This window comes from Antechinus flavipes, chromosome 2, assembly GCF_016432865.1.
Source record: "Antechinus flavipes isolate AdamAnt ecotype Samford, QLD, Australia chromosome 2, AdamAnt_v2, whole genome shotgun sequence".
NCBI lineage: Eukaryota > Metazoa > Chordata > Mammalia > Dasyuromorphia > Dasyuridae > Antechinus > Antechinus flavipes.
Genome location: NC_067399.1, coordinates 75991590 through 76015457, shown reverse-complemented (window position 1 = coordinate 76015457; position 23868 = coordinate 75991590). Strand labels below are relative to the sequence as shown.

Genomic DNA, 23868 nt, shown 5'->3' with positions numbered 1-23868 from the left:
GCCAATCATCGAGCCAGCACAGGATAGGGGGAAGGACCATTTTCCAAGCATATGCCCATAGAGTATTGTCCAATCAGTAACTAGCCCTAAGTGCTTGAACCGACCTCAGTACAACAACTCAAGAGTTTCAGCCCTCCACATTTTTGTATCTCTTTTATCAAACTATTAATTTTGTTTCATAATTTTCTTTCATTGTTCTCATTTATTTTTTCCCATTTTCCTCTTCCACTTTTTCAGATAACTAGAGAGGTTATTTCTCTAAGATCACAAGTAGAAATTGTAGGAAATAGAATTTGAATCTGGATTCTTTGACACAAATTTGGTACTTTTCCCACTGTTTCAGACTGTCTCTCTAACTCTTAAGCACGAATTTAGTTTCAGGAAAATTAGAGAAATTTATTCAATCAATGAGAATCTATTAAGAGGTTACTATGTACTGGATATTGTGAATTGGCATATGTAAGATAAATATAAAGTAGGTCCAAAGTAAGCTTAAGAAGGAATGTGAATAGCTAGGAAGGCTGGGAAAGTCCTCTTTTAGAAGTAGCATTTTAAGGTGAATCCTGAAGCAAGGAAAGAATTCTAAAAGGAGATGAGGAGGGAAAACATTCTAGATATAAAGGACAGCTAATGAAAGAGATAAGAAATAGAATGCTGTGAATGAGAAAAAACAATTCGTCCAGCATAGCTGGATCATAGAGAGTGTGAAGGAGGAAAGAAGGAATGGTGAATCCATTCAATCTATACATTCAATCTATTTCATCTTCTTGACTCTATACTGTTCTATCTCCTCTCATTCAGTTATACAATAATTCAAGCATTCATTTCTTCTCATGTTATTCACATATAAATTCATAACACCAGAAAGTGTTCATAACTGTTCATTCAGAACTCTATTTACATATTTTAAAATCATTCTATTCATTTAGTAAATAATTATTAATCTTCATTTATAGATGTGTTCTCTTACTGTGTGTAGTCTGTCAGCCAGCCCACAAACAAGATTCTTAAGCAGGGTAGCTCTTCCATAAATGTTTGATAACATTTCAGAGTCAAAGATAAGGCAGGAGAAACCAGACCAGTGTTTTTGTATTTCTCTTTCTGGACATCTTCTATGAGCTAGAACACCACTGACTAATCTTTAGATTCTTCCTATTTGTACTTCTAATTCATGATTGAGAACCTATTGTGTTTCCTGAATTTATCTTTGATGAACTTTGTCTTTAGGGACTATTGAGTTGATATTAAGTAGGAAATGGTTTCTTTTTGTCTTGGATCCTAATTCTTTCTCTCTGTAATTCTTTGTCCCTATTTCTTTTCAGAGTCTCGAAATTTTTGAGCTGGAAGGAACCTTTGCAGATAAATACTTAGTAAATTTAATCATTGTTACAGCTCAGTAAATAGTTGCCCTAAAGAGAAATGACTTGTTGAAGATGATACAGTGAGAACTATTTGGGGATGAGAATTTAGTTTTCCTGAATTCTAGTCCTATGTTTTTGCTGCATGATATGTTTTACCTTTACACTTATCTCTTTATCTTTGTATTTATATGTGGTAGGATACAAATGTCTATATGGTTGTTTTCATATTCTAACTGGACTGTGACTTCATCAGTGTGAATATTTACTTCCTTGAGGCAAATTACAATTCTTATTTCTATTTCTTATGTCTATGGTTTCTCATAAATCTTTCAAAGAGGATCCACCCAAAATACTGGAAATCTTTTTCTTTTAATATCTAGAAGGTAGCAGTAGTTCAGAGAATGTGCTATCTTTCCAGAGCTATTGAAAATGAGCCCAATCTTGGCATTTGAGAAGAACATAGGCCATTCCCAGAGCTTCTTCCTTGTCTTCCCCTATCTTTTTAGGAGGATAAAGAATCACCATGTTCAAACCTAATGGCTTTAAATCTAAGCATAAATTAGTAACCTGCTTCCTCTTTCTCCGTTGGGAAAGAGGTTGGGCACAAATTTTTATTCTCTTATTTTAGCTTGGGAAAGAATAGATTGTTAGTTTGCTTCTTTGATACCTAGAATGCTAAAGAATTAATTTCCTTTGAAGGCATCCCTTTCTTTTTTGGAGTGCTTCTAATTGCTAAAAACTTCTTTCTTACGTTGAATTTTAATCTTCTATTGCATGGCCCCAATACTTCCAGACTTCCATGGAAGTCAAGCAAAAGAAATCTAATCCCTTTCCCTCATAGAAATCTTTTAAATATTTAATAAGAGATATCTTACTCTTCTTCCTTAAGTTTTCACCAAATTAAATACCTGCTATTCTTTCAACCATCATATAGCATAGTTTGAATACTCCCATCATCCATCCAACTTCCTTATGAACTGGACATACTTTTTTATCCAGTACAATCTTTGTCCATGTCCCTCTGTCATTCCTTCACAAGGAACTTTGCCCAATATTTTGGGGGCCCTTTTTTAGGTTTCTGAACATTACTGGTATATCAATGAGGCATGTATATAACTCACACATACACAAACATACAATACTGTTCATTTTTTGTCTTTTGCTCCATGATTGCCCTACCTTCTTATCTGATCACAGAGTTCTTTAATGATATTTTCATTAAGTAGTCATTACTCCAATCTATAACCACAAAGAATATCATGCTTCAATAATATTTTTATAATAGAACATTTTAAAATCTTACCATCTAAATCTGTTATGAAAAATGCATGTATATATATTTGGCTGAGGCAGTTGGGGTTAAGTGACTTGCCCAGGGTCACAGAGCTAGGAAGTGTTAAGTGGGCTGAGGCCAGATTTGAACTCTGGTCCTCTTGACTTCAGGGCTGGTGCTCTATCCACTGTGCCACCTAGCTGCCCTAAAGTGTATATATTTAAAAAAAGTAATACTATATTTGTATTTTCAAAAACAGTATCTGTAACTTCATTGGTATAGGGGAGTCTTGGTAAGGAAACTTCTTTCACAAATATGTTAATAAATCTGTAACTTACACTTTTAATGAGTTACATGGAGTTTAGAGTAATTAGTAATCATTTTTAAATTAAGCTGTTTTAGTTAAAAATTTCTCCTTCCCCCAATGAAAAGGCATTATAATATTCCCATCTTAGGGAAAACTATGCTAATAATATCAACATAACTGAAACAGCACTCCTGTGAAGTCCTGGTTTTGATGGTTACTAGCTATGTAATTTTGGGAAAACTACTTCATATGACCCTACAATATTTTGTAAAATGAGGGTAGTAATTCTAAGTGTACTATTTACTTCATAGTTATTGTAAAGATTACATTAAACAATGCGTATAAAAATGGTTTATAATCTTAGAGTGACATTGTCAACTATTAATAGTGATGATTGAAATGTTCCTTCTTCTAAAAGATCTTACAATCTATCTGGGTGAGATAGGACCTTGACATGTGAAAAGCTTAGTAATCTCAATATATTGAAATAACTGTCCTAGTTATAGGAAAAATATTTAGTAAGACTGAATATAAAAAAATTGTTAAATGAATGATAGAGGCAAAATGTTTTAGGAGTTTTGAGGATAGATTTATCTATCCTTAGGCAGAGATGGTCCTTGAATGCTTTTGAAAGTTAGTGTCTAATAAAAAGTCTAACAATACTATTTTGTTATTCAGTCATTTCAATTGTGCCCAACTCTTCATTATCTCCACTTGTTGTTTTGTTGGCAAAGACAGAGGATTAGTTTGCCATTTTCTTTTCTAGCTTATTTTATAGATGAGAAAACAAGGTTAAGTGACTTGTTCAGTGTTATGCAGCTAGTAAGTATTTGAGGCCAGATTTGAACTCAGAAAGATGAGTCTTCCTGACTCCAGGTGCAGCACTTGACCCATTGCACTATTTAGTTGTCCACTAGCAACAGTATATATTTAATAAAAATTGATTGAATGAATGAAGATGAATTTGAGCTGGATTTTTAAGGATAAGGTGAACTGAAATATGAAGGTGGGGAAATGTGGTGTACAAAACTAGACTGGCTGGAATGTAGACTATGGGCAGGGGAGTAGGGAGACTTGAAGCAGGAAAAGTCAGTCAGGGATGGAAATATTGAATGGTATTTGTTCAGGGGAGAAATGTAATAAAAAGTGTATTGAACAAAGATAATTTGCTATGAGGATAAATGGGAAAGGAATCAGTGAAATAGAAGCAAAGTGATCAAAAAGGATATGTTTTACATTCCAATTTCCCAAATTATTATTATAATATATATTCTCATCTTTATTTTAAAGAATTGTGATACAAGCCTCAACATCAGAGTTTCAAAAAGAAGGGGAATTTTCTTCCTTCCAGGAGTTTCTTGAAAGCCCCTTTCATATCTTGATTCCTTAGACTATAGATAAAAGGGTTCAGCATTGGTGTTACCACAGTGTACATGATGGACATGACTGTCTCCTTGACTGTGGAATTATTGGCTGAAGGGCACAAGTAGAGCCCAATGATTGTACCATAGAAGAGAGAGACTACAGAGAGGTGGGAGCTACAGGTAGAAAAGGCTTTGCGGATGCCCCTCACAGAGGGCACCTTGAGTATAGAAAAGAGAATACAGGAATAAGATGCAATAATTAGCAGGAATGGAACTACAAGAACAAACCCCCCAAAGATAAAGATCATGAGCTCATTGATGTGGATGTCTGAACAAGCCAGTTTCAGCAGAGCAGACATGTCACAGAAGAAATGGAGGATTATGTTGCTGTCACAGAAGACTACCTGGGATACTAGTAGGGTATGCAGTAAGGAAATGGAGAAAGTCAAGGCCCAGGACAGTGCCAGAAGAGAACCACATAACTTAGGGCTCATCATGACTGTGTAGTGCAATGGGTAGCAGATGGCCACATACCGGTCATAGGCCATGGCTACCAGCAGGAAGCTCTCCACATCTGCAAACAAAAGGAAGAAGTACAATTGGGTCAGACAGTTAGTGTAAGAGATGATTGGCTTTGAGCTCTGCATGTTTACCAGCAGTTTGGGAATTGTCACAGAAGAGAAGCACATATCAGAGAAGGACAGATTGCTGAGGAACAAATACATGGGTGTATGTAGGTGGGAATCCACATAGATCAAGAGGATGATGAGCATGTTCCCAAGGACTGTTGTAAGGTACATAGTAAGAAAGAGGGCATAGAAAGGCGCTTTTAGCTCTGGTTGAATAGGCATGCCCAGGAGAAGGAACTCAGAGATAATAGTTTGATTCCCATTTTCATCATGAATTTGCTTCATCTGAAAGAAAACAAAAATTCATTCATTAGAGAAAATTAAACTAAATTTTGTTTTGTTTTGTTTTGTTTTTGATTTTTAAATGATTTTTAATAAACACATATCTCTTTTAGGAGTTTGTTTCTAGCATTACAGGGTTGAAAGGAAACTTAGCAATCATCAAGTCTAGTCCATAATTTTATGTGAAGAAATAGTTCATAGAATTTGAAGAATATTTATGTGAAGAAATAGTTCATAGAATAGATATGTGAATAAATGGTTGAACTGGGATTTAAACAGGTCCCCAGTTTTATCACATACTCTTTCCGCTTGTCTGTTCTCAGCTGATAGTGGACCAAATTAGTTTGTTAGGCAGTGAAGTCCAGTCACCTTGACTTCAAATTTAGGTTGAATGGACACCTGTTAGGGATATTTCTGAGAGTATTCCTCTTCTGGGTAAATGATTGACTTAAGAGTCTATGAATTTCAGCTGTTCATCTTCCAATTAACCATCTTACTAGTTATGTGGTCTTGTGATGATCATATTTTGTGACCAGCATTTGTTACCCTGAAATGTTCAACCAAGACCTGTTTCCTAGCACATAAACCCAATTCATTACTGTAGCATTCAAGATCTTGCTAATTAGGGGAGCAATGTATCTGGGCTGAAAAAGTAGAATAAAACAACTCTGGCCAATATATCTGAGGAAAGTATTAGCATCCTTTCCAGAATGAATTCCAGAATCCAGTTGGGCAAATGGAATTGAATAAATTTGGCCAAATCTTTTGAAGGAAACAGTATGAGTTCCACTGAAGATATGTTAGGTAGACCCACCTACCAAGGAAAATAATAATGTTTAAGTAACTAGGGAGAACATTGTGGCTTGTGGCTTGTGAATTTTCTTATAGATTTTCTTATCTTTCCTTGATCAAATTGAAATCAGAGAATCATGGAATTTTAGAGTTGGAAGGAGTCTCAGAGACTCTTATTTGAACAAAAATCCCCTTTATAATATTCCTGACAAATGGTCATCTCACCTCTTCTTGAAGATTTCCAGACTTAGAAAGCTCACTGCCTTTCAAAAAAGTTTGTTCTATGGTTGGTAGGATCTTAATCCAAACAATGATCTATGAAAATAGAAAAACAAAAGGAGTACTGGCTTGGGAGTTGGGAGATTTGACTTAGAATTTCAATTCAACTATTTGTTTACTGTTTGACTCAGGATAACGGTCTTTTTTGGGCAACAGTTTTTTCACTTACAAAATGAGGAGTTTAGATGAAATCTCAGATCTCTTCCATATCTTACACTCTTAGGTTCTATATGATCTTGAAAATACATATTTATTAAAATGTATGATTTAAAAAAGTGATTATCCCTGGCAATTGTTTTTGATTTTTAAATGATTTTTTAATAAATACATGTCTTTTAGGAGTTTGTTTCTGGCATTACAGGGTTGAAAGGAAACTTAGCAATCATCAAGTCTAGTCCCTTCCAGCTTAAGTAAGAAAAATAAATTCTAGTTTAAGTAAAAAAAAAAAAACATGAATTGGGAAAAAAAAATCATCTTTGTTTAAATTCTTTATTCTCAACCTGTCCATTTATCCAGAACAGAAGATTCTTTCTTATACTCTCCTTTAAATCAGATGTTCTAGAAAACAGTTTCATCCTCCTCGTGATACAATTGATTTCTGCCTGTACATATGCATTTATTTTTTTCCTCAGTCACCTGACTTCTGCAAGCAATCCCATTTTTCTGGTGAATATGTAGGATTACCTGATATTGCTCATGCCAGATATGGACAGCTCTCGCAGTTTAAAAACAAGATTTGTCTTCTGTTTCCAAATATATCTCTTTGTAATTTTTACTTATTTGATATAGTTTTGCTTCAAGGGACAAGAACAAAGTTAATACCTCTTATAAAATATATCATTTAATATTTTAAAAAGAAGTAATTTCACTTTCCAACTTCTTAAATAGGGCTTCTCTCTCTCTCTCTTTTTTAGACAAAATGTATCAAATTTCTTTAAGTAAGCAAACTGGATAGTGTGACATAATGCAAAGAACAATTTGGAATCAGTTGTTGTGGTTTCAGGGTAAACTTAGATATTCCCATCTTGTATAGTTCTGAATTTGAGGTACTATTCAAATGAGAAAATCTCATTTTGTGATATTGCATGGCTTTGCTCACCATCCTTGCCTCTCTTCTCAAACATAATGAAGTATGTCACTGTATTTGCCTGACACCCAGATAGAATCATAACCCTGCAAATGTGGTTTCGCTAGGCAGAGAATAGTGGGACTAGAATCTCCCTCCCTTTGGACATTGCAGTTCTGTCAGTGGTAGTCTAAAATCACATTTGCTTCTATATGTATGATATCACTATTGATTCTTACTGACAAATATTTGCAGTCTAGTAAAATCCTTAGTTTTTTTTTTTTTTTTTTTTTTTTGCTAAGGCAATTGGAGTTAAGTGACTTGCCCAAGGTCACACAGTTAGAAAGTGTAAAGTGTTAAGTATCTGAGGTCAAATTTGAACTCAGGTCCTCTTGACTTCAGGGCTGGTGCTCTATGCACTGCACCACCTAGCTATCCTAATCCTCAGCTTCTTTGTACATCATATGCTTCTTAGCCAAGTTTTCCACATCATGTGTTTGTATAATTGATGTTTTAAATATAAGGTTAAGAAATAATATTAATAGGCTTACATTATATATTACATTGCATGTGTTACACATAACACAATGGGTAATCATAAAATACACACATGTTATATGCAATAATCATATGAAATATAATGCATTAATGATATATAATATACAAATATGATATGACTATTATACCTTATTGGTATCTTTTTGTATTTAAAGCCTATTATTCAATGTATTAATAACTTCTTCCACTTAATATTTAATACAAATTTGTTAAGCATCCTGTCTTTGTCTTCAATCAAGTCATTGATAAAAGTATTTAAACAGACCAAAAAAAGAACCTTGAGGTACCATTCTAGAGACTTACCACTCTGAGTTCAAATGGATCCAATAATTATTTGGGTACTTTGGGTACAATCGTGAAATTTAGACTTAGGAGCAACAATTATCCAGACAACATCTTTTTTTAATCTTATATACAAAAATATCATGTGAGACTATGCCAAATGGCTTGCCAAAATCTGGCTATCCTTTGTTTGCAGTATTTCCTTCCTCTAGTCATTTAGGAAACATCAAAAAATGAAATGGGATTAGTCTGGTATGATTTGTTTTCAATGAACAAATTCTCTTTTAGAGAATATTGATTCTCTTACTACTGCTTTCAGAAACCATTCCTATATAAATGTAGCAGTTAATAATATGGTTCTATAATAGGCTTTGCATTTACCATGAATTTTAGAAGCAGTTCAGTAATCATATTCTTAAAAGTTCTATATCCTATTCCATAATTAAGTTTGAACTTATCAAGGATAAAGGCAATTAGGTGATGCAGTGGATAGAGCACTAAGCCTAGAGTCAGGAAATTCTGAATTCAAATTTAGACTCAGTTGCTCCCTAGCTAATCACTTAAACCTTCTGTGTCTCAGTTACATCATATGTACGGTGAGTTGAAAATTGGTGATGTTTCTTAATATTCAAAGAGGGTTAAAATGACACTGTATATGTCAATGTACAGTGTACAGTGTGTTTGGCTGTGGCTACAAGCTAGATAGGCTCTATTGTATGTTGGACACAAATAGGCTGTACAAATATTTGGAATGGAGATGTCTCTAAATTTGTGCCACTGCAATTCTGCTTTACTCAGAGAGCTGGAGACAGAAATGATAAACCACTTCAGCATCTTGGTAAAGAAAACCACAAATGAAGTTATGAAGAGTTGAACACAAACACCTTTGAACATAACAACTGAACAAAAACAACATGCACATCTTGCAGTTTTCTACTGTATACTTAATTCTCTCTCTTTTTTTTTTTTTGTTTGAATTTTTTGTTTGAATTGTCTTGGGAGATATTATTTACACTCTGGAAAAAGCTCACACTATTGGTGAATGAGCTGTGATGAGACACAGCATTTGATTTCATTTGATGTTTTGTGATGAGGACCTGAATAGTGTTGGACAGAGAGAAACTGAAGAACTGGTTCTTGAGGCAATCAGGAAAAAGGCACTGATAGATATTAGTTTAGCTCTGGTGTTCCAACTTCTGTAGGTCATTCAGTCAAAAATCTAAGTTAAGTCAAATCCCTGAGACTCACCCTCTGCAGGATTCTTAGGCAATCTCACTTTATTATGTCCTGTCAGAAATTCCAGTCATGTCCCTGAGGTTCTACCTATATCCCATCCCTTGATTGTCCTCCTTTAGATCAGTCTGCCCTAGTACTCTGTCTCATGATGTCTTTCTCCATATCACTCCCCCATCTACATGATGACTCTCTTAACTCCAGTGTGTTTTTCAACCTCACTTCTTGTAGCTAACTAATTCTTTTAGGGTAACTTCTCTATGGATTTAGCTTGCTAACTAAGGACATGTCCCAACCTCATGGGGTTCTCCCTTTCTACTGGATAAGTTGAGTTCCACTAAGGAACTTGTCATATTCTCCCACTCTATTTCATATTTACCATTCCTGGTATCCATTGTATCCCTTCATTTTGTCTGTGACCTCTTCCCTAAATAAATCTGCCTTTTGCCAAAGGCAATGGTCATTGTGAATTCTTCACATAACTGAATCCCAATGTCTGGTGTTTACATTAGCTATATCACTTTGGATTTATAGATTCTTGTCTAAGATGGTTCTCTCCATTGGTAAGCTACTGCTAGGGATCTACAGTGTGGCACTCATTTCTCTCTTCAATTTTACCTTTTTCTGTCATCCAACTGTACTTCTTATTGCTGTCTAAAGCTGAATTATGAGAAAGAGATAGAAGCCTGAGGGAATGCAGTAAACATCAGAATAAAAGGATATCATCCAGTAACTTTAGGGTTACTGATTCAATTCAGAAGAGACATTAAAATCACTTCCACAATTTTCCAAAATCAAATACCTATTATCCCTATTAATAGTGTTAATCAAGGCAAAAACAAAAAAATTCCTTGACTTGACATTGTATTCTATAAAAGAAATATTTAGCCATTAAAATACTTAAAAAAGGAAATTTGTCTCTTTGAGAACAATTCACTTTGCATTGGGATCATAGGTCACAACTTTTATGATACCTGAAATGCAGACATTAAAAATCATCTCTTCCTAGCTCCCTTCCAGCTTACCTGATTATCCTGAGTGGAGTTTGAGGACATTGTTTCTTGTTTCTGTTTTCTTGAAGCATTCTTGACCCTCCTCAAGTCAGGATTTTTCACCTTTACTCTCTCTCTCCCTCCTTCCCATCTCTCTCTCTCTCTCTTTCTCTCTCTCCCTCTCTCTTTCTCTTGTCTCTTGTCTCTTTCTCCTTCTTCCATATCCCAGACACTGGGGACCTTTGCTCCCTGAGAAACTTATTAGTTATAAACATGTGTCCAGGTTCCCCTGTTCTTTCCCCTATAAAGAAGTTCTCTCTGAGACATAATGTTTATGTATGTTCATACACCTAATTTTTAGGACTCAGAATCTCCTCCAGAACTTGATCCTAATCTACTTCATTCTATTCTAGTTAAACCCTTCTTTGTAGTCCAGTAATATTATTCTTTTCCCCATATCCCATTCATACATTATAGTCCTGAATCATTCTTTCATTCATTTGCTCTCATTCAGTGCTCTATGCCATTAAAAATGGGGAATGCAAAATAGAAGCAAGGAAAACAGGTTCTGTTCTTGAGGAGTTTACATTTTAACAGGGAAAGATAATATATAAGGAATGGTGACCAGGAAGGAATGTTTTGGTTGGGGAAGTCTGAAGAAATAGTGATTAGAATTATAGGATAAATGATTGATGTGTCCTTTCCAAGAATAGTAGTATTGATTTGATTGTGTTTTCAGAGCAAGAATTAGAAAGAGGAGGGATGGAAATGTGAGAGGAATTTCACTCTGGGCCATGGTATGAAGAAAGCAATATGGGCTGGATGGGAGGAGAGGAAAGGAGAGGCAGTTTAAGATCAAGACAAAATAAAAGTTCATCAATGGGAGCACAGTATCACAGAGTGGAAGTTTTAGCAGTTGGTAGAGAAGAGGGTAGGGTGGAGCTGTAAGACACAGCAAGTTTCATGGAAAAGGAAATTATGTTCTCAAAGGGAAATTTCCTGATAGTCTTATATTTTTAAGTCTTATTTCCTTGTCCAGTCTACCAAGTCTTCATTAGCAGAAATCTTTTCTTAAGAAGGTCTCCTAGCAATACAGTTAAATTCAGCATATATTAAAAACAACAATTTGCTGTTGTATACTGGAGAAATAAAGATGAAAAATGGCATATTATTTTTCCACAAGAAATATACTATGTAGCACAGTGGATTGGAATAGACACAATGGAATATGATAGATGCATAGGAATGGTCAGATTGATTCAGTAGTGTTTTGTTGCTTATAGCTGTGTGCATTAGGAAGTGCTTCATAGAGGCTATATCACCTGCCCTTTGCCTTGAAAATGGTATGTATTTCCACAAATAGAATTACATGGGAATTCCATTCTAGTAACTGGCTTCAGTCATATTCCAATCTCTAAAGAAAAAATGATCATTAGAACAATCTAGCTGCAACTTAGGGCATGAAAGTTATGGGGGGGGGTGAACCCTGAAACTGTCCAGACTCTCCTTTGAAAGAGTCTCCACCCTTCAGGGCATTTAAGTGGTCTCATTCAGTTAGAGATTAGTCTGGGACCAGTCCCAGTAGCTCAACTCCTAAAATAAGAGATCTCTTTTCTATTAGAGATCTAAGCTCCAAGAATTGATAATATTGAAGGAATCTCATTCAATTTTGAATGAGAGCCCAAGCCTCAGACAGTTAATAAAAGACAACTCTGAACTCCAAATCTTTGCGGAAGTCCAAAATAGGATTATGCTTTGCCAAGGAAGCTCTCTTCTTAGCAAAGTTGCCTGTCAGGACTCTTGTCCACTGTGAAGATATTTTCTTATCAGTGTTAACTTTTGTTATTTCCCTGACAGGATCTTACAAACTGAGAAGTCTGTCTTTCTAATAAAGCTGGATTCTCAGTGCCAATAAAAATTCCTTTTTCCATACAGACTTTTTGGGTTTGCAAATTCTTCCGCATTGGACCTGCGCTAACCGGGGGGATTCTCAACCCCAATTCTCGACCACTAGCTTCATCATTTGCATCACAGCAAAATGAAGTTTTAAGCAAAAGTTTGAAAATAAAGGTAGAATTTGGATTGTGAAGGTCCTTGAATGCCAAGATGGTTTTGTATTCAGACAATAAGATATCTTTGAAGATGTTTGAGAAAGTTAGTAACATTATGAGACATGCCACTTAGGCATGTTTTTTTTTTTGAACTGAACTGATTTAATATTTAATATTCTTGTTTGAAACTATAAAGTTACAGAGTACACACAATTTTTAGCAATAACAGTAAGACGCATTTATGCCAATTTCATGGGAATATGTTTCTTTTTTAAATTTTTTATTATAACTTTTTATTGACAGAACCCATGCCTGGGTAATTTTTTTTACAACATCATCCCTTGCACTCACTTCTGTTCCGATTTTTCCCTTCCCTCCCTTCACCTCTTCCCCCAGATGGCAAGCAGTCCTATACATGTTGAATATGTCACCATATATCCTAGATACAATATATATGTGCAGAACCGAAGTTCTCTTGTTGCACAGGAAGAATTGGATTCAGAAGGTAAAAAATAACCCAGGAAGAAAAACAAAAATGCATTTTTTTTTTACATTTGTTTCCCAGTGTTCTTTCTTTGGGTGTAGCTGCTTCTGTCCATCCTTGATCAATTGAAACTGAGTTAGATCTCTTTGTTGAAGAAATCCATTTCCTTCAGAATACATCCTCATATAGTATTGTTGTTGAGGTATATAATGATCTCCTGATTCTGCTCAATTCACTTAGCATCAGTTCATGTAAGTCTCTCCAAGCCTCTCTGTATTCATCCTGCTGGTCATTTCTTACAGAACAATAATATTCCATAACATTCATATACCACAATTTACCCAACCATTCTCCAACTGATGGGCATCCATTCATTTTCCAGTTAGGCATGTTGTTTTGACAGTTTTGAAGTATATATTGAAGAATATTGGAGGCAGTGAATCCAATTTGGAGGATGTCATGACCATATATTTGAGAAGCAATGAGAGTAAGAACTAGAATAGTTATAATAGGAATGGAATAGAGGGAAAGAATGGGTTATTATTGAGGTAAAATCAATAGAATGTAATAATTGATTAGATGGGCACAAGGGAGAGGAAACGAGTCTAAGAGTTCAAAACTAAGTGGCTTTTGAATAAATTGTGGTATATGGATATTATGGAATATTATTGTTCGGTAAGAAATGACCAACAGGATGATTTAAGAAAGACTTGAAGAGACTTACATGAACTTATACTGAGTGAAATGAGCAGGACCAGGAGATCATTATATACTTCAACAACAATACTATATGATGATCATTTCTGATGGACGTGGCCCTCTTCACCAATGAGATGAACCAAATCAGCTCCAATAGAGCAGTAATGAATTGAACCAGCTACACCCAGCAAAAGAACTCTGGGAAATGACTATGAACCATTACACAGAATTCCCAATCTCTATATTTTTGTCTGCCTGCATTTTTGATTTCCTTCACAGGCTAATAGTACACTATTTCAAACTCTGATTCTTTTTGTACAGCAAAATAATTGTTAGGACATGTATGCTTATATTGTATTTAATTTATACTTTAATATACTTAACATGTATTGTTCAACCTGCCATCGAGTGATGGGGGAGATGGAGGGAAGGATGGGAAAAATTGGAACAAAAGGTTTGGCAATTGTCAATGCTGTAAAATTACCCATGCATATAACTTGTAAATAAAAAGCTATAATTAAAAAAAAAAGAAAAAAAAAAGAAAAAAAAAACTAACTGGCTTTGAAAATGCTGATACCCTTGATAGAGATAGGGAGAATAGAAGAGGAGTTAGGTTTAGAAGCAGAGATAATTATTTCTTTTTTGACCATATGATTTGTATATTGATTTAAAATCCTGGTTGTGATGGGAGTGGAGAGGAGGAATACTCAGCCTCATATTTCAGTTGACTTTTAGAATTGTGAAATTTAAGCTTTTTTGGGAAGGATATCATGGGTGAAGACCCAAATTTAAGAGTAATTTTTAAGAGTAAAATTTTGTGGAGGCAATAATTGAAACTATGGAAGTAGATGAAATTAAGGGAGACTGTAATGAGAAAAGACATTCAAAGGACTAAGCTCCTTAAACTGGGGAAGTTTTTACGGGATATAGGAAACATTAAAGAAAGATAGCTTATGTTTTAGTGGAATGAGTGCTTAATTTTGAATCAAAACTTTACCTAATCTTGACTATTCTAACTTATCTGTTCTGTGACTGGCAAAATCACCTCACCTTTCTAGGAATCTATTTCCCCAAATATAAAATGAAAATATCTATTAGGTCATCATTTCTAATTCTAGATACTGGATCTTTGTTGAAGGGATTAATTTTCAGGAACTAGAGTCATGATGTACTTATCCCATCTGTTAATCAACTTTTAATACCTGCTTTCACCCTTACAGCAACTTGCCTTGTCTTGTGTGCTTATATTCATATCCAGTTTTCATGTGTGCATTTCTTACTTTTCCCTGGGATAGAAAATTACTTTTTCATTGACAGTCTGGCTGATTCAGGTGGTATTTGTCTTTAATTTTTGAGGACCAAGTAGAGGAATTCTGTGAGTTCCATTTTGATCAACAGGTGTCCATTTGTAACATCCACATCTCCTTGGTAACCCCAGAGGTGCTTGCTACATCTATATATAAAGTCAGAATTTCTTCATAATTTATTATGCATTCCTAACTTTTAAATTCATTTATTCCATTCATTCATTCAACATTTGCTCATCACTTGTTCTGAGATAAGTCTTCTGTTACTTTATGCAGAAATCTAGAATATTGTTGCTGCTCCATGGAGCTGGAGATGAGGGCTAGGGAAACCAAACTGGTGTTCTGATGTTTTCTGAGTTTCTTCTGTAAACTAGAGCACCAGTGGCTCCTCTCCAAGCATTTCCTGACAACATATTCTTTCACCATGACTGGAATTGTCTTGACCACTGTCTCTGATTTTCTCTAGAGATACAAGACATTCAGTTGATATTAAGGAAGAAAAAAGTACTACTACCTAGTCTTATCTCTCTTTAGCTCTTTCTCTATGTATTTATTTTCAGAAATTCATAAAATTCTTTGAGCTAGAAGGAAACTTTGCAGAGATCTAAGTCATTCTAGTAAATTTTACTGTTTAGTCATTCTAAGAAATTTTATTGTTTAGGAAAATTCACCTTCCTCTTCTCCCCCAAAGGGAAGTAATTTGATCAGGATTGCACAATGAGCAAGTGGTTGAATCAGGACAAAAATCTAGGTCTTTACCCTTCTATTCTTGTGTTGTTTTTATGGTATTGTTGGGACAAATGGACCCCAGAAAAATACTATCCAGTGTCTGGGTGGATCCTCACTAAAGAGCAAACTGACCCTGTTGTGATTTCTGCTCTGGTAACAAACTAGTACCCTTGACTTGGCACCAAACTTTGGCTTCAATTCATTTCTGTAGCATTGGAATCCCACAGTTCATTGTATTTTATTTCCAGCTTCTGGACATTACTTAACGAGTGTCCCTGGATTTGGCCCCTAAAATTTCAGTATTGGTTCCTTAGATTCCATTCTATTTAGGGACCCTCAACTCACTTTTCAAAAGATTTCTTTAGCAAATTAAAACAATGGATAAATGATGAGGTCCTGAATAACTGTGTGCGATTTGAAGAGGACTGGATTATTGATGGGATTGTGTCTTGGGGAGGCAGGGAAGGACACTGATAGGGATCAGTTTAATCCCAAAGTCCAACCCTTTGTGGAGGTTGTGGGTAGCCTTACTTGTTATGTTTGGTCAGAAATCCAAATAATATCAAATCCCTGAGATTGAATTTCCCCAATAAATATGTCCATGGCTCATGCCATCTTTGCTGAATCCCTTTTGGTTTATAGCCCATCATGACACTCTGCCTCATGGTATCTCTTCTCCCCTTCCTTCCACATCTCATGTGGTGTCCCTCCTTTCATCCTCTACCATGCCTCTATTCTTTCTCCTTATAGCTAACTAACTCTTTTAGGATGCTAAATATTTTGTGCTATTTAGCCTGCCAGCTAAATCTTTTTTTTTTTTTTTTGCTAAAGTCTGCCATATTCCAACCTCATGGGATGTTCTCTTTCTGCTGGTTAATTGTGAGTTCCACAGGGAACTTGTCTTTTTCATCATTAATTGTTAAAACCTCTTTCCTTGTTGCCAAGATGCCCTCCCAATGATATTTCATATTTACTATTCTTGGTGTCTTTTGCATTTTTTCATTTTGCCTGTAATTGCCTAAATAAATCTACCTTTTGTCAAAGACAATGGCCCTGGTCACTTGATTGAACCCCAAAATTTGGTGCCCACATCAAGCTCAATATTTGGTGCTGAACTTTAGATCGCATCATTTGGGACCAGCAATTGCTCTCACATTATATCATTTGATTCCAAATCCCATCAGTATCATGCATTCTGTTTATGTACTTAATTCCTTGGCTCAGTATTTGTGTGTGGTGGCAAGATGACTCCAATGGGCACTTTAGAAGATTAAAAAAAAAAGCTGAATAGATTCCAGACTGAAAATAATAACACTCCCCTTCCCCTGTGTAACCTTAATTCTTTGGACCTGACCCAGATAATAGTTTACTTGTATTCTCAGAAAGAAATATATTTCCACAATAAATGCTAGACATATGAATAGAAATACAAAATAGATTTGGGAGTGCGTAATGATTAGTGACACAAAGAAATTAGGTCAGAGATATCTATTACAGGTTACAGAGCATTGCAATTTATTATATGAAATAGCTCATAGACTTAACCAAATGTGACTTAGCAAGGCAGAGTCACTCTGATTAAGCAGCATGCTATTTTTGGGGAAATCAATTTTAAAATCTCAAATTGAGGAGGAACAAGGGCAGGATCCAGGGAGGAGTTTGGTTATTTAATGATATGCTAATCAAGGCAGTTTCAGAGATTGGAATACTAATGATGGGAGACCTAGAACTGATTCCAAAGCTCCAACTTGATTTTATGCTGAAGACAACCTGGAAAAACTTATTTTATAATAATCAATAATGGGAACAGCATGGGCCAGTTTTAGCAATTCCTGAGAATAACTGGTTTAGAATTCACATCATTTACTGATTGATTATGAGGGAGAAGACCTTCTGATTCTATCCCTGCTGGTTACTGGCTATGTGATCTTTGGAAAATTATTTCAGTTCATTGAGCCTCAGTTATTTACTCTATTAAAAATAGAGTGATAACAACACTTGAATTATTTACCTTAAAGATTTGGGAGGATCCTAAGAAACAATGATGCAAAAATGCTTCTTAACTGATGTGGTACTAGTGGTAGAGAATTGAAGTGGGGAATCCCCTGTGGTTGGAGATTCAGATACAATGCAAAAAAATTCACAAACCCGAAATCTGGATGGCAAAAGGAATTTTTATTAGCACTGAGAAGCGAGATTTGCAAGACAGACTTCTCAATGGGTAAAGTCCTGTTAGGGAAAATGGCAAAGGTTAACACTGAGAAGAGAACCAACTTCACAGTGGGCAAGAGTCCCAACAGGCAGCTTTGCCAAGAAGAGAGTTTCCTTGACAAAGCTAATTCCTGTTTCAGACTCCTGCAGAGATTTGGAGTTCAGAATTGTCTTTAATTAGCTGTCTGAGGTTAGGGTTTCCATTCAGAATTGAATGAGAATCCCTCAATGTTGTCAAGGCCTCCAGGCCTAGATTTCCAGTTGAAAAAAGAGGACTTATCTTGGAGTTTCAAGCCACTCAATAGGAATATTAGGCCAAGATCTCCAACTAAGACCACTTAAGTGGGATTGGGAGTGGTCCTAGGCTAATCTTCAACTCAATAGAGGATGCAAAATTTTCCTTCAAGATTTCCAATTGAATGAAACCACTTAAGAGGGCATTGTCTGAGAGAGATATTCTTTTCCCAGGGGAGAGCTTGAGACCCCGAATCTCCCTTCTTTTACAGATTAAAGGGGACACAGTTTCAGGGTTCACCCTCATCATAACCATACAGAGATATGTTAATGTTCTTTATTGATATTGGTGATTGACTTGGTGCAGTGAATAAAGCCCTAGAGTTAGAGTCAAAAAGGCTTGAATTAAAATCTTGACTCAGACACTGACTATCAGTGTGAACCTGGGCAAGTCATTTGACATCTCTTAACTCCAGTTTTCTTATCTGAAAAATAAGGATGATAAGAGCATCTATCTGTTATGGGCCAGAACTTGAAACAAGGTATTAAGTGGAATTGAGGAGACAATAACTAAATCTAGTTTAGCATTGATTTAATCCTACAACAAATAATGGTTTCCTAGTGATATAATAATTGGTTTATACTCAGAGCCTATAAGCTAGAAGCTTCAGTCAGGTAGATTTGAAGAGAAGCTGGCAGAGGCAAAGGATTGGTGGCAGGAGCTCAAGCTCTCAGAACCAAGGACAGAGATAGGCCTCTAAGAAAGCTAATCGGGCCCCAGGAAAGGGGATAAGACTTTGAATGAAATGATAAAGGATTTAGATTTTAACTCCTGGCAACTCCTATGGTGATTACTCTGAACTGAAAAGAAGGCTGCTTCCAGAAGCCCCCAAGAAACCTGCTCCAAAAAAACTTCACATTTTGGTGCCCAATGTGGGCTTTAAAACCAGCAGCCAAAGAGAAAGCCCGAGTGGTCACTGAATTTCTTATACAAGCTTTTGCAATTATGGGTGTGCCACAAGCAATAAAAACAGATAATGGACCTGCATATATTTCTAAACATTTTGCACACTTTTGTGCCCAGTATCAGATTTTACACACCACTGGCATACCTTTTAATCCTCAAGGTCAATAGTAGAGAGGAGAAATAGAGACATTAAGACATTAAGACATTCCTCCAAAAACAAAAGAAAGGGGGGGGCACAGGTAACCCTAGAGAACTTCTAAATTTAGCTCTCTATACCATGAATTTTTAAATTTTTGGTAACGATGCACTGTTCCGGCAGACAGGTCTTATAACCCAACAGAAGGGCAGTGTCCAGTGTGAGCAGCTCTACTATCTTTAGATAATCACCAGGTGATGTGGAGAGATCGAGAAAGTGGTGAATGGAAGGGACCACAATTTAACTGCTTGGGGGAGAAGGTTTACTTGTATCTCTACAGATGGAGAAAGAATCAGATGGGTGCCAATGAGCCGTATTTGTCTCGTCCATTGGAGAGAGATAGAAAAAAAAGAAAAACCTCAAAACAAAGACGACCTTCTGACACTGAAAGAAATATCTGATACTGAAAGAACATGGCTGATAATGAGACTGTTACAGAACTTCAAAACCAGCAAGAATCAATGGAGTTCCTGAGATGAAAAATTGTTCATAAGACTGTTACAGAACTTCAGAACCAGCAGGAATCATTGGATTCCCTGACACATGGTGAGAATATTGCAGGACTTCAAAACTTGCAGGAATCATTGGATTCTCTACACATGTGAAGTAATGGACAATAATGGATTGGTTTTGGACTATTTCTAGGACTTATGGACATGTATAAATCTTCATGTTGATTCATGTTATTTATTACATCACTACTAGCCTGTGTTACTATATGCTTATGTAATTTATGTAATTATGTGTAATACCTCCCATGTTGATGTTATGTATATTTGTTTCAAATGAGACCCTTCAAAAACCCACTTATCTGATTTGATTCCCCATTTCCTTTGGTGTTTTCATCTCCCTTCCTGAGATGTCAGGGAGGGTATGATCACCTCCTTTTATGGTGTTCTCACCCCCTTTTTGGGCAGTCAGGGAGGGTGTGATCACTTCCTTATTTGGGGTTCTCACCTTCTTGAGAAGTCAGGGAGGTCATGACCACCTATGTTCTAAAATCAAAAAAAAGTGGGAGATGTTATGGGCCAGAACTTGAAACAAGGTACTAAGTGGAATTGAGGTGACAATGACTAAATCTAGTTTAGCACTGATTTAATCCTACAACAAATAATGATTTCCTAGTGATATAATGATTGGTTTATACTCAGAGCATATAAGCTAGAAGCCTCAGTCAGGTAGATTTGGAGAGAAGCTGGCAGAGGCAAGGATTAGTGGCAGGAGGTCAAGCTCTCAGAACCAAGGAGAGAGATAGGCTTCTAAGAAAGCTAATTGGGCCCCAGGAAAGGGGATAAGACTTTGAAAGACATAATAAAGGATTTGGACTTTAACTTCTGACAACTCTTGTGGTGATCACTCTGAATTGAAATGAAGGCTACTTCCAGAAGCCCCCAAGAAACCTGCTCCCAAAGAACTTTACACTTATTCCAGAGGCAAGGTGTGAAGATCAAATAAATTAACATACATAAAGCTCTTTGTTAATAATAATGCACTCCATAAATGTGAGCTATTGTGGTTATTTTTATTATAAATTAGGGGCTTTTAAGCTGAGATGCATGGATTTAAAAAAATGGTAATTCTATCCCAATATAATTAGTGTCCTTTATTACACTAGGGTATTTTATCTTATTTGCTTCACAATGTAATTCTGAGCAGGAATCTATAGGTGGTTCAGGGTGTTCATTGCATCAAAGCAATTAAGAAGTCCCATTCTAAAGGATCATACATTCTACCTGTGGAAGACAAGAGAGTCACATGGGAAAAATTTAGTAATAATGAAATATTCAAAGAAGCATTCAAAGCTCAAATAAGAAGCCAGTAGCCAAAATAAGGTGTCAGTACAAGGAGATATGGGTGCTGGGATTAGACTGAGAGAAAAATAAACATGCAGACAGAGATGGAGGGAGAGAACAGGGAAGGGGTGAAACAGGGAAAAGAAGAATGAGGAGGAGGAGGAGGAAGAGATGATGATAAGAGATTAAGCAAGGCTGAAGGAGTTGGAATGGAAGGAATTAAGTCCTTTGGATGGGCAACTTTATTAGGAGAGACTAAAAGGAAAAAAAAGAAGAAAATATGAGAAGATAGCTTGAGATATAGATGAGGTAAATCATATTAGATAGGCTTAATCTTCTTAAATAGAAAGTATAGAGTAAAAATATCACTACAGAACTTAGTGTTTAGATAAACTTTGTCAGAATTATAAAAGTGCAGAATCATGGAGTTTCAGATTTTAAAGAGAGCTTAATAGCCCTCTGGTTCAACCTATATTCTATCACTTTTACAATATTAAAAAAAATAAATCATTAATTTTTTTGACAATTTACATATAAAGACAAGTCATTGAATATTACTTAGATGTCTTTATTTTTAAATTTTGTTTTTTATATTTTTTAAAAGTAATTTGGTTCATGGTATCATGGTATCTATAATAATGGAAATTTTCTCAAGCAATGGAGAGAAGCAACCTGTCTGAGAATCATATTTTTAGAAAGTTGTCTTAGGCATGGTATGTTGAAAAGTATTGTTTAAATTAAACTGTTTTAACCAATCAAACTGCCAAAAATTATTTTAATTTTAATAGAAAATAATAGAAAAATAAAAAAAATAGAAAAAGCTCAATTATTTGGAGAGCTAGAAAAAAATAACAATTCATCTGGAATAACAAAAAGTCAAGAATTTCAAGAGAATTAATTGAAAAAACAACAGTAGGTGGTCTAGCAAGATCAGATATCAAATTATATTGTAAAGAAGTAATCATCAAAATCATGTGGCACTGGTTAAGAAATAGATTTATGGTAGATTACTAGAAGAGCTTATGTACACAAGACACATTAATAGCAGATGGCCATATTAACTTAGTGTTTGAAAAACCCAAAGACCTCAGCTTTTGAGATAAGAACACACTATTTGACAAAAACTGCTGGAAAAACTGAATAATAATAGAATACAAAAAAGGTATAGAACAAAAGTTATATCATAGTCTATTCTGAGATAAAGTCAAAATGGGATAGAAAGGGTGATACCATAAGTAAAATGGAAGAACAAGTAATAGCCTATCTTTCAGATCTATGTAGAAGGAAAGAATTGGTGACCAAATGAGATAGAGAACACTAAAAAACATGTGAAATACATAATTGTGATTCTATTAAATTAAAAAGCTTTTGTATAAATGAAACTATTGAAACTAAGATTAAAAGGGAAGCTGAAATCTGGGAAACAATCTTTATAGTTAGTGTTTCTGATAAAGAATTCATATATAGAGAAAATTGAGTCAAGTTTATAAGAAAACAAAACATTCCTCAATTGATAAATGGTCAAAGAATATGAACAGGTGGTTTTCAAATGAAGACATCAAAACTATCTATAGGCATATGAAGAAGTGCTATAAATCACTTTTAATTGGAAAAATGCAAATTAAAACAGCTTTGAGGTATTACCATATGCCTGTCAGATTGGTCAATATGACAAAAAAGGAAAATGATGACTGTTGGAGAAGATAGGGAAAATTAGGACACTCATGCACTATTGGTGGAGCAGCAAACTGAAACAACTATTCTGTAGAGCAATTTGGAACTATGCCCAAAGGACAACTAAACTATGTACACTCTTTGATCCAGCAATAGCACTACAAAATTCCTATCCCAAAGAGATAATTTGAAAAAGGAAAATGCCCTACATATGCAAATATATATATAGTAGGTAGCAAATAATTGGAAATTGAGAGGATACCTATCAATTGGAGAATTGCTGTCATATATAACTGTAATGGAAAACTATTGTGCAGTAAGAAATAATAAGCAAGCAGATTTCAGAAAAAGCTGGAAAGATGTATAAAATGATCCAAATGAAATGAGTAGAACCAGGAAAACATTTATCAGCAACATTGCATAGTAATCAGCTATTAATAACTCAGTTCTTCTTAGCAGTACAATGATTGAAGACAAATATAAAGGACTCATTTAGAAAAATGTTATACTCTATATCCAGACAAAGAACCAATGGACTCAATGTAGAGAGAAGCATATTTTATCACATATTCTATTCTTATTATTATTGTTTTTTTCTTTTTGATCTATTTCTTTTTTCACAATTGCGACTAATATGAAAGTATGTTTTATATGATAGCACATGTATAATCTTTATCAAATTGCCTACCATTTTTGGAAGAATGAAGGTGGAGGGAAAGTGGGAGAAAAATTTGGAACTCAAAAATCTGGTAAAAATTAATGCTAAAAATTGTCTTGACATGTTGTTTGGAAAAATACTCTAAATTAAAATTCTTTAGTTAAGAATTCTTTTCTCTCCTCCCAAACAATGATAGCACTCTCATATCTAGGTAGAATTATGCTTGCATCCTAAAAGGAGATTTGGACATAAAGAATTGCTAAATTTAGTGACTTTTGGGGATCTGGAGGAGAGATTCAATCACTTCAGTCAGGAATGGTTGAGAAGACATGAGAGCTGTACCTAATGTAGGAAATAATACAATGTAACTAATGTTTTTAAAATGATTTAAAAATAAATCCATATAGGAGAATTTAAACTGTACTTTAAAGGGTATAGAATGTTGAA

General features: G+C 35.2%; 1 protein-coding gene across 1 annotated transcript; it reads right to left on the bottom strand.

Annotated features, from left to right (window-relative positions):
• Positions 1-4253: 4253 nt before the first annotated feature.
• Positions 4254-5219, bottom strand: LOC127546445 (olfactory receptor 1E5-like). The gene has a single exon (XM_051973558.1). It carries the CDS (start codon positions 5217-5219, stop codon positions 4254-4256), a length of 966 nt encoding a protein of 321 aa, XP_051829518.1.
• Positions 5220-23868: the final 18649 nt, after the last annotated feature.